The sequence below is a fragment of the Thermobia domestica genome, chromosome 3, assembly GCF_964235325.1.
Source record: "Thermobia domestica chromosome 3, izTheDome1.hap1.1, whole genome shotgun sequence".
Taxonomy (NCBI): domain Eukaryota; kingdom Metazoa; phylum Arthropoda; class Insecta; order Zygentoma; family Lepismatidae; genus Thermobia; species Thermobia domestica.
In genome coordinates, this window is record NC_137456.1 from 56,878,410 (window position 1) to 56,891,250 (window position 12,841).

The 12,841-nt window shown below is 37.3% G+C and overlaps 1 protein-coding gene across 1 annotated transcript in view; it reads right to left on the bottom strand.

Annotated features, from left to right (window-relative positions):
• The window catches only part of ebo (exportin ellipsoid body open), a 100,127-nt gene that overhangs the window by 63,202 nt on the left and 24,084 nt on the right, over positions 1-12,841 (bottom strand). Inside the window, exons 5-7 of the mRNA XM_081750907.1 lie at positions 12,376-12,535; positions 11,309-11,434; positions 5,014-5,222 (exon numbers count right to left, since the gene is read on the bottom strand). Coding sequence (XP_081607033.1) covers positions 5,014-5,222; positions 11,309-11,434; positions 12,376-12,535 — 495 coding nt within the window. The remainder of the gene's footprint in view (positions 1-5,013; positions 5,223-11,308; positions 11,435-12,375; positions 12,536-12,841) is intronic.

Sequence of the window (12,841 nt, forward strand, 5' to 3'; positions counted from 1 at the left end):
AGGTAAACTACATAAATCTCTTACTTCAACAAAGGTTTCTGTCAGTTCCAAGAAATAATAATAATTATTAAAAAAAAAAAATAGAACTTCAAGTCAGGGATAAGATCCGCCCTCCATACATGGAAAGAACGAGAAACGTGAGAGAGTTATTATGACTAATATGGATTTAAATAAATTAAAAAGAATTGGAGAAGGGGCGTGCTCCAAAGATGCACTGATTACATTTTTGAAAGTAGAGAGCAGTTTTATTTATTTATTTAAAGTTTATGATGAAAGGCATAATTCATCAATTTATATCTTAAATAATACTATTTCTTGTGGTAGACCTAAAAAATGTACTGAATTAAAATATTTTAATAATTTATATTCAAATTGAAAAGAGATATAGCATATGCTTTAACTGTTTGATTCAATTGTTTGGCTTGCATTGTAGAACGTATTTGGTTTTTCTATAGAAACCTAATACAATACGAATCATTTTTTATATAGCCCTTGTAGCTTTTTCGATAATCGCAAAAAGTTTGTCCTACCATGAAAATGGGACTACAGGATGGTCCGGAAGTGGGCGTACACTCCCAGTTTAGTTTCAGTATACTTCCCGGGATGTAAATTCCCTCACGGAGCTTAGAAATTCCTAGCGGGGAATACTTCTCAATCGTTATCAGTATTTTCCAAATACTGCTTTCACCACATGTGTATTGAAAGTTCACCCCCCGGAGGAAATTTTCTGAAATTACCACTGGATATGTGGCTTCCTCGAGGGTTCCTAGGCTATTTGAGTTTGTGGTGGACAACGTACTAATAGATTTTCTTCAGGTTCTCCCGTTTCTCCACATATTGTCACTGGAACTATTCAATAATAATAATAATAATAATAATAATAATAATAATAATAATAATAATAATAATAATAATTGTTGTTGTTGTATTGTACATCCGTAAATTTAATGTGAAGCGTGTTATCAAGAAACTTTGAAATAAAGATATTAATAGCAATAGTTAATTAGACAAGCTTTACTAATCATACAACTTTACAAATAGTGTGCCAACATTTCACCACATGCACATATCTTAAAAAATGGTCTTCCTTATTATTTTACTATAAAACCACATGAATACAAGCTTTTCAGTACTATTTCCTTCTTCAATAGTAACTTAAGGAAACAATAGTCTCTTTCTGTAAATTCCTTTATTAGTGGGCACTGACGTATTATGTTACTACTGAAGAAGGGAACAACTGAGTTCCTGAAGAACTTTTAGTTCAATATGACTTTATCATGAAATACATTGAGTAATGTGGTTCAAGGTACTACGTATTTCTTTGATTCTAGACAAAGCAGTTTATTTCTTTTTCTTTATTTGTTACATCCACAATTGTGCACCGAGGCTAAACGAGGCAGTGATATAATGAAATGGCTGGTAATAGTAGAATGAAAAAAGTGAGGAAAGAGGAATACCTTAAAAAACATCATGCCACATCAGTGTTTATTTACCAGAGCCCACTTGACCCCATGCAGCAAAGGTAAGTATTCTTAGCAAAGCGTTACTAATATTCCATCACATGGCTCAAACTGTAGGTAAAGGTGTAGACCTGAAGATGCCGCTGAAAAGTCATTACGGTATTTAAGTTTGGACCTTTCTCCCCCTTGTCATTATTTACTCATAGTCATGTCTTACCTTTCAAAGATGTTACGCAATCTACGAAGAAATATTGGCAAAATTTTTGTTCTTTATAATTTTTATGCTTAGAGGCTCGAAAATGAAGTACTTTTGAGTGTTTCAACTGACACGCATTAGTGCTGGTAAATGATGATTCTTCATTTCCGAATATAGCTAATACAGTTCAAAACAACTAAGAAGCACACACAACAAAGACATGTAGCGAACTGATTTAGCATTAATGTAATTATTACTACATTAATACTATGAGATAAATAAAAAACAAATCCTGACATTTTTTTTTTTAAAATACTACACCAGCTAGGTACTTTTTTTAACTCAAAATTTCATCACGTTTTCTCTGCTGACTGCTTTACTGAAGGGACCTACTATACCATTATTCACCTCGCAAGTGAGATGGAGTTCGATTCCAAGTCAGAACAGCCATCATTCTTTCTTTCCTTTATCTAATGTTTTCATACACATTTTAACTGTGCGAAGGGAAAATAATTTAAAACTTCATATAATGCCTGACGCGCAAAGTGTATTTTAAAAATTCAAATTTAAACTACTCACTTCTCTGCTCAAAGAAACTCGTACTAACGAACAGTGATACCAGAAAGTAATCAATTATTTTATACATAGTTCATTTTAGCAAACTGCTTTCATATAAATAAAACAGATTTGGAATGGGAATGGGCAAAACTGGTTTTTAAAGCAACTGGATTTCGGTTTGTATAAGAACCAAAAAAAAAAAAAAAAAAAATCGACATTTTGCTTTTCTCCAAAACCGGTCCGGTTTTTCACCGATACCGGTTTCATAGAAAACCGAAACCTGCTTGATAGGAAACCGAAAAATTGGTTTTGTGTCTACCACTACTTAATATGATTGTTCTTTAAAATATAGACTTCCTGTTGAACTTTAAAAAAAAAAAAAATCTTTGGTTTTCATTTCAGATTGTTGTTTCCAAGATGGCGGAGTTTAATGTTGAACACCAGCATCTACGTCATTGCATGCAGTTTTAATTTCACCAAGGAAAAAATGTTACCAGGCCTAGTAAAATGATTTGCTCAATGTATGAAGACATACTGAATGTTAACAAATGTCAGTGATATTTTAGGAGATTTGCAGAAACAACTGGATTGTTCTTGATCTGGAAAACTTCACGTGTTAGACGACGATGCTTTGAAAATTCTTGTTGAATCAGGTCCACAGCAAACCATGCAATAATCAGCAGACACTACATTCATCATGGTCTACTGTTCGAGATCGTTTACGGAAGCTTGATAAGGTTCATAAACGGGGCATATGGGTACCGTAAGAACTATTAGACAACCATAAAACAGGACGGCGGCTTGTAATTCATTTTTGACCAGACACGAAAATTATCCCTTTTTAGAACGCGTCGTAAGCAACAGTGGCCTTCGCCAAATCAACGTCCAATTCTACCACACAAAGAAATACTTTATCCACAAGAGGTTCTGTTATGCATTTGGTGCGATAATCATGGAACCAGGTAAAACTATCACAGCAATTATCTACTGTAAACAATTACAGCGAGTACACCAAGCATACCTCCTGCATTTGTCAATCAAAAGGCCCCATAATCGTGCCGCATGATAATGAAAACTACGTTCTACAAGACTGACTTAGGGAAAAATTAATACATTCTGCTATATTATCCACATTTACCAGACACTGCCACTACTATCACTTATTCAGGTCCTAAAGTTTTTTTTTTTTTTTTTTTTTTTTTTTTTTTTTTTTTTTTTTTTTAAAGCAAATTATTGGAAGAACGACGGCGACAGCGTTTTAATTAACGAGGGCGATTATACAACTATATAATATTCATGTTTTTTTTTTTTTTTTTTTTAATTCGACGATGTTCATCTTTTCTTTACAGTTGATCTTCATAATGTAACGAAAATAATTATTTCCGGTATCACACATACAGATGGTGACCAGAAAATGGAAACACCTGAACGAAACTGCAACTTACCAGATTAATATGGTGTCGGGCCACCTTTCGCCTTCAGAACAGCCTTGATGCGACGTGGGATGGAGGCATAGAGGTCGTGAATGGTAGCAAGTGGAATTTTACATCATTCCTCGTGCAGGGCATCGGCCAGTTCTGTGAGAGAGGATGGAGGTGGAAATCGTCGCTGGAGTTGTGTTTGCAAGACGGACCACAGATGTTCAATTATGTTGAGATCTGGGGATTGGGCGGGCCAGGGAAGGTGTTGAATTTCATCCCGATGTTCCTCAAACCACGCTGCAACAACGCCAGCTGTGTGAATGGGTGCATTATCATCCTGGAAGATGGCGTTATTGTTCGGGAACAACATCCGGACCATAGGATGCAAGTGGTCTCCTAAACTTGCGACATAATCGTTGGCAGTGATTCGTCCGCTAAGTGTGACCACAGGACCCAATGAAAACCATGATATGGCGGCCCACAGCATCACCGAGCCGCCGCCATGTTTCACAGTTGGGCGGAGACACTACAGATCATAAGGTTCTTTGGGCGTTCTCCACACATAAACACGGCCCGTGGTTGGGAATAGGGTGAAGGATGACTCATCCGACCATATCACACGTTTCCAGTCATCAACGGTCCAAGTTGCATGGTCGCGGCACCATTTGCGGTGTGCGAAAGCGTTATGGTCCCTGATGAGCGGTTTGGTCCGTGCAACACGACCCCGTTAAGTTCATGTCATGTAATTCGGACATGAACTGTGATTGTGATTGTCGAAACAGGGTGAGGCAGGTGCTGATTGAGTTTCTCCGTCACTTGCTCCGCAGTGGCACGACGGTTCTGCGTGACAATGCGCTTTAATACCCGGCGTGACCTGTCACTCATGATTTTCTTCCGCCCACTGTTCCGCTTCTCCGATGTGGTTTTCCCGTGTGTTGTGTAGGCCGTCATCCCCTTCGACACTGTCCCACGCGACACACCTAACACAGTAGCCACTGCCATCACACTCACTCCACATAACCGCGCACCAACAATTTGCCTTCATTGAAAATCTGAGAGGTCTCCCATTTTACACTACCTCCGTCTGCTGCAGCCACTGGACACTGCTGTTCCACTGCGCCTGACGTAGTATGGAGACCGACCTAACACACCACCACCAGCGGTCCGGCGCTGCGGGCGCCACGACACCACTGCCAACCCATACATCTGACGTGTTGCCAACTACAGGTGTTTCCATTTTTCTGATCACCATCTGTATGTGCAACGAATTGCACATGACTTCCTCACTTGGATTATTTTCAAGATGAAAGAAGAAGAATGACTATTCTTCAGAAACCCTTTTCGCTAAGAAAAATAAGTTGCTGTCAAAAAACCTTACCTGTGTATCTGCTCCTAAACTGGCAAAATGAAAAACAACAGTCAGTAGGTTGGGCGTGATATATGACGACAATGGAATCCATGAGAATAAATGGGCAAGGACTCGGAGAACTAGCGCACATATTTCCTCACTTTCGACATCTAATGGTGGAATGGATGGGAATGGATTTTTACTTCCTAAACTTTTAAACATGCTATTCAGAAGAGACCCTGTATTTAAAAAAATAAAAAAAGTAAATGCTTAGCAAAAGGATTAATATAAAGTTATGAGTTATGTAGCTGCACAATAGTTACACTAAGTACTAGAGATATTTGATAAGTAGAACATAGCATACATTTATCTGCGATTACAAGTTCAAAAATCGCTTATTAAGAAAGTTCATATTGATCAAGAAACTTGATACCTGATCCTCCACGAATACAGGTTCTTTACAGGATATAGGGGATATAATGGTATGAGGAGAATTTCGTTGAAATATTACTACTGAAAGTGTATAAGTCTTTGTATACACGCAAGGTTAATCAACACTGATGTAGTTCGTCTAGCAACGTTAGTTTTCTGAAAGGATCCAAAGCAGTGGCTTTATGCTGAAACGTTCACGGAAGAAGTATATTCTGGGTAGTTTTGGTAAATACAACTGTATAACTTTAATTTTTTGTCTATTAAAATTACCCATCACACATTATATATAGGATGGACAATTTATCTGGAATATCCACGATAACGGAAAAACCAAAAGAGGGAGAAACACGAAACTTTGCACGAAGCAACTATAAGGAGCGGGACATCGTTTTACGTATTAAACAACACCACCCAGTGAACAGTGTTGCCACCCCAGTATAAAGTTATATTTTTTCAAATGGCACTACGTCAGATTATTACATATTTCAAATCAGCATGTAAAATGAAAACTTAAAATACCACTTTTATTATTCAGTGTTGGAAACTAAGGTTGTTATAGTATCACAAACATCCAAAGTTTGGAAGCCTTTATCACACATACAGCACAACGGAGATGGATAAGACAATGCACATCGGAAGTACCTTAGCGTTGGATACTATGGTCATGGTGTGACTTGTTTTAAATGAATAGCAACGAAGTTACAAAGGCTTGATTTTTTTTTTTTTTTTTTTTTTGAAAGGTTTTATTTCGAAAAAATGCTTAGTAGCTGTAATTACAACAAGTTCTCACAATTACACGGTTTATGCAGTGTTGTAAACTTCCGCAATGTTTAAGTTTTTTTTTACGTCCCACGGTTATGCCGGTTAGGCTAAAGGAGACGGTGATGATGAGAGATGAGTAAAATGGTGGAATGAAGAAAGTGGGAGGAAACGGGAGAACCCCGAGAAAACCCATGAGCACGGTGTTTAGCCACCATAAAGTCCACACGGCGCGAGCTGGGATCGAACCAGGGACCCAAAGTACCGGAGGTGAACGCTCTACCACTGAGCCACCGCGCCCCCTTTCAGCAATGTTTATCATATCTCCGAGACGGTTTGAGAGATCAAAGTGCCGTAAACAACAAAATCATTTACACATCCATTGCAAACCACACAAGTAACTAGATATGATACTTATCTAAGCATTTTTTCGAAATAAAGCCTATCAAAAAACTTTAAATTTTCAAGCCCTTCGTTGATATTCATTCAAAACAAGCCATACCCTGACCATAGTGTCCAACGCTAAGGTACTTCCGATGTGCATTGACTTGTCCTTCTCCGTCGTGCTGTATGTGTGATAAAGGCTTCCAAAACTTTGGATGTTTGTGATACTATTACATCCTTAGTTTGCGACAATGAATAAATGCGGTATTTTAACTTTTGTTTGATATGTTGATTTAAAATATGTAATAATCTGACGTAGTGCCAATTGAAAAAATATAACTTTATATTGGGATGGCAACACTGTTCACTGTGTGGTGTTGCTTAAAATGTACGGCTATGTCCCCCTCCTTATAGCTGTTTCATGCAAAGTTTTGCTTTTCTCTCTCTTTTGGTTTCTCCGTTATCACGGATGTTCCAGATAAATTATCCACTATATACAGAGGGTGCCCGGAAAATAAGGACGAATTTGAATTTGGCACCATTTTGTCATATGACGGTTGGCAGCCATGACTTTACCATGTTTGTTATCCTCTATCCTTCCGATTAGTAGCCTGTGTGGTGAGCATTGTTGGTTGGTGTTTGACATGGGGCGTTTGACAACAAAACAACGCATCCAAGTGATTAAAAGTTATTACAAAAACAAGGAAAGTCCCACAGCAACCGTTCGAGATTTGCGTGTGACACTTGGACGCAAAGTTGCTCCTACTGAATCATCAGTTCGGAAGTTGGTCCTGAAGTTTGAGACCACGGGGTCAGTGTTAAATGTTAAGCAAACTGGAAGACCGCGTTCTGTTCGAACAGAAGAAAACATTGTTGTCATACGTGACAGTGTGACCGTAAGCCCCATGAAATCAGTTCTCCGACGAGCTCAACAATTGAATTTATCACCAAGTTCACTGCATGAAATCCTGTCGAATGTTCTAAGAATGCGTGCATACAAGATTCAACTTACACAAGAATTGAACCCTACAGATCATGGAAAGAGACATCGATTTGCTCAATAGGTATTGGCTCGACAAGCAGAGAACGAGAACTTCACGACAAGAATAATTTTCTCAGATGAGGCACACTTCCATCTCAATGGGTACGTCAATAAGTAGAACTGCAGGATTTGGAGTCTTGTCGGCACCACAGACAATACAACAACTGAAGGATGAAATTAGGAGGGTTATTAACGGCATCTTACCAGATGTTTGTGAACGCGTCATCGCAAATTGCAATGAACGCATTGCTCATTCCCGTGCAGCCTTGGGTGGTCATATGTCGGATACAATTTTTCATACATAAATGTGAGATAATTACCTAATGTGTATGTATACATAAATGGGAGAAGTTACTCAATGTGTTTATTAAAAAAAACATATTTTATATTAGTTTTATAGCACTTTAATATTCGTCCCTATTTCCCGTACACTCTCTCTCCCTTCCCCCTCTCTATTTTATATATATATATATATATATATATATATATATATATATATATATATATATATATATATATATATATATATATATATATATATATAGCGGGTGTTCTAAAAATGGCGCCAACGAAAAACAAAGCGCTATTATTCAGGTCAAAATAAAGCGAAAATGCTATATAATGATATATCCTCCGGAGCCTCCTTCAGCCGCTACGGCGAATCAAAATTTCACAACGTGGCAACATCACAGATTAACTTGGTACCATTAGCGTTGCTCCTCGAATTCACCCAGCAGCTACATCGACTGTTATGCTAGTAAGTTGTAATCGCCTGGTCGTAGTCTGTCCTCCGAGGTCCTGCCAATGAATATTTTCCTGAGACCTGGACTTACCTGGGTAGGACGTTGAAGGACCTCTCCAAGAAGGGATTACAAAATTGTTCCCCAATTGCTCGTCGATGAGCATCAGGCGCCGAAAGGTTCGGATGTCTCGTCTCGGAAACCTCACGGACGATCAGACGGTCATCCAGACCATAACGCACACAAACATCACTCACACACACAACGAAAACACATCGGGTTAAATGACACTATACTTATTTATTAGAATACTATTAAAAAGAAAAATAACAAATAGAAACGATCACAGCACTTAATGATTATGTATAATTATTTGCTTTATTAAAATCACACTTTACTTTTCACTATACTGTAGCCCTTATCACTTTGATATATATATATATAAGATTATAACTGAGATTTCACTATAAATACTTTTCTCACACCATTGACGCACTTGGGGGATTAGCAATGGGGGAAGTGTCGCCGGGATAATCCCACGTAGTAATCTGGTTGCTGCTCCAAACAGTCCTGAAGAGTCGACATGTGTCTTCAGCAAAATTAGTCTTCAAAGTGGAATGCTAATGTTGGAGGGCGCGTTTATAACTTTTTGGCGCACTACGTATATGAACCTGGGACTTATTGATTGGGGCTAGCCGTAAGAAAACGTCCTCCACCGGCTAATAGCTTATGCTCCTTAGCATAATATTATACATGAAGCTCGACGCGACGTGCATGGTTGCTACCTCGAAACGTGGAGTAACACTCCCCGAACCAAGAGGTTCGAGATACGAGCTGCGTTCGTGCATTCGTCAGTGTTGGCTGTTCATTCTTAAAAGCACTCAGGCTAAATCACCTGTATGTTACATGCAAACAGAATATGGAAAAGAATTGATGTTAATTTTAGTCAACTGGCCACGACGTACAAGACATTGCGATAACTCGGGCGTGTGAAAGTACACATAACGAACTGCTAAAGCGATGTGGCTCGTGCCATTCAGTCACTTCTGCACCTGATGTGCTCCAAATCGCAGTATTTCCACAAACGATTAAAGAAAGCACTTAATTTAGTTCCAAATAACTGTAGAATATATACTGTGCATATTAATAAATCAGGGAGAAACACTGAGAAGCTTCGTCGCTTACTGAAATGTTCTCACCATAAAGCAACGTTTTAAATATATATATATATATAAACAATGAAAGACTTCTTTGTTCAATTGCGAGGGAAAGAAGCAATTCCCACCGAAGAAAGAACTTATATGCATCGCAGAATAAAAGATAATATTGAAAAAATAATCACTGTCTTTACAAAATATACAGAGCATCCACAAAAAATACTTCTATAACCTGGTGGCGGTTATGTGATACCAGTGTCAACGTCTATCGACTTTTAACTGCCATTTGCAAAGCATCAATGTAACTATTTGATAGATAGGTATATATTATCTGAGTTTCTTTATCTGCGACGTTGCCATATAGTGTAATTCGAGTCTCCAGACGAGGACCCGAAAGGTACATAATTATATATTTTTCACTTTATTTTGACTTGTAGAATAAGGTTTCGCTGTCTGTGGGCGCCACTTTTAGAACACTCGATATATACACGAAATACAAAGAAAGGTTTTAATTTTGCTTCAAAGCAAATTCAAGGTTACTACTAGGTTCAAGGAATCATGTTTTGGTTCTCGTGATAATAGTTTATAATTAACATGGTCTGTCAAATCGTAGCAGTCAGTAAGATGTGTTTTTAAGCTGCAAATGAAGTAACGAAAGGATAAATTAAATGAACTCTTATAATTTAAATTAAGTCTTGGGGAACTAGTATATTTGAATTATTCTTATACGAACCAGTATATTTAAATTACTGTTATACGAATTATATAGTAAGCTCAAAGTCTCAGATCCCACCGAGAATTACGCCTAGAACCTTTTTAAAAATACACTGTCTTGAAATTAGAAAAATTATGCTAATTCATGCCTTATTAAATAATTATTAATTTATACAATAATTATTAATTTATACAATAATTATTAATTTATACAATAATTATTAATTTATATACACACACACACTACATTTCAATATCGTTACGGTTTTCTTTTATATACACATGAACTTTTGAAATTACGATAATGTGAACGAATAGCATACTTTTTTATACGGTAGTATTGTACAGTTGCTTGTCTCTCGACCTCACGAAACTACATTATTACTATTGTAAGCTTGTTCATTCTGACCACGGTTAACTGACTTGCTAATTTGTTTACTCAGGTTTATTCTCTGGATTATGGATTTTGACAGTGGGCGACATGTCATCAGGAAAAATGTATGAAGAAGAAATAAATAAAGGAAGATACACACTTTGAATATATCTTATTCTTTTACTAACAAAGATCATGCATTTAATGCTGTCGGAGAAATTGTTCTTGTAAAATGGTGCTCTGGAATTAACGTTTGATTTCGAATGGAAACCTGCTGGCTGCATTGGAGTTTAGCGTTCTTTTCAGCGGAGTCCATATGCGACCTGACCTACAGATTAACGTGGGATCCAAACTACATGAGCTTCGCTAGGTTCGCGCCAAAGATGCATACGCTAACCGTATAGCCACACAATTCATGGCCATTTAAGGAAGCCAGTCAAGGAGAGAATTACTACTTTATAAAAAAAGGTACTTCCAAATTCGAAGTATCATATACAGAATGATAATTTACGACATTATCATTCTTCAATTCCTACTATAAAATCCCACTGTTTGTCGACAATGACTTCCTGCTATTCTATTCGCATTGTTTCGCGTAAAGAGAAATGTGATAACGCTGTGGTCCGTAAGAGTTTACCACAGTTAAATCGTTGGACAAACAGAAGTGTTAAATCTTGAAAGAAGAATTAGCTTAATTTAAACATATGAATATGTAACTACTTACCCGTGTGAATCGGTGATGTACTAAACAATGATTTCCCTGCATCCTGTAATTCTCCATGCGTCGGCGAAGGCGGAGGAGTTGCTGTGACCACATGCCTCTGTTTCTCCAGAACAGCTTCTAGAATACCTGCAACAGCAATCAACAATGAACTCATCAGTTATTTGAAAGAAGAACTTGTATTTTGAGAATTCTCTCAAAGCAATATGAACTGCTAAATTTCATAGTTTTACTATTAATTAGATAAATACAGAAAATATTTCAGTTTTAAGTCCCACGGTTATGCCGTAAAGGTGATCAGAATGAATGAAATGGTGGAATGGAGAAGTGTGAGGAAATAGGAGAACCCCAAGAAAACCTACGCATAAGGTGCTTGTTCATCACAAAGCCCATTTGGGGCGAACTGGAATCGAAATTGGGACCCAACGCACCAGAGGTGAATGCTCATCAAGTGATAGAGCGTTGGCTTCGCATTCGGGAGGTAGCGGGTTCATTCCCGCTGCCGACCATCCTGATTGGGGTTTTCCAGGGTTTTCCTCAATCCTACTAGGCAAATGCCGGGATGGTACCTATTAAAACAGGCCCTGACCGATACCTTCCCAAATCCTTTCCATTATTGTTGATATTGTTACTGTTATATATCCAGTATAAAATGGCCTCAGAGCTGTATCTGGTAATTGTTAAATAAATAAATAAATAAAGTATTCGTACACAAGCCAAACTTAACGTTGACACATGCACACACGGCCCTTAATAGTCAAAATGATACAGAACATGGTTGCTGTTTTCAAAATGGTTTCCACATGTACAAAATGGAATTACACCACAAAGTTTCTTATGATTCAGATCACTTATTGGCTGAAAATCTACTATACAATGAAAATACCTATATTAGCTTCTTTGTGCCCCACAAAAACTTACACATAAAGTCAACTTACAGAGTAATAGTAACAAAAGCTTGTTATTTTCTTGGTTTCAGAAAGATTTGGTTAAATTAGACAAGTGGTTAAGTTACAAAGATAACCAGTAACAGATTATTGTAATTAAAGAAACGAAGAGAAAAAACTAACCTGTTAATATGGAAAATACTTGTGGAATATGTCCCAAAAGTAATCTTCTCAGTTCGTCCTTCCTTGATACACTAAGGTCCTCCCATGGACACACTAATTCTTCCGACGCAGTTAATAAGAATATTAGTCCTAACACGGTGGTATCTGGCATTTGAACAAGCTAAAACAGTCAGAAAGTTAGAAAGAAATAAATGTCTATAGTAGTATATATATTTAGCGGTTCAGCATCACCTTTAGAACACTTAAAACTTTTGAAAACTAAGCCTTATGGTCTTAAAACTCACCACATTTTATACCATTTAAGGAGTCTAAACTATCGTTTTTAATCGGTTTTTGACGGTTTATAAAACTAATGAGTCGGTATAATTAGGCTTCGTTCTGTGGCAATTTTTTTCATCTTGTGTTTTTATTCTTTTTTCCCAACTCGGAAATGGAGGTAGTCAATACAGTTCAACATTTAAAAAAA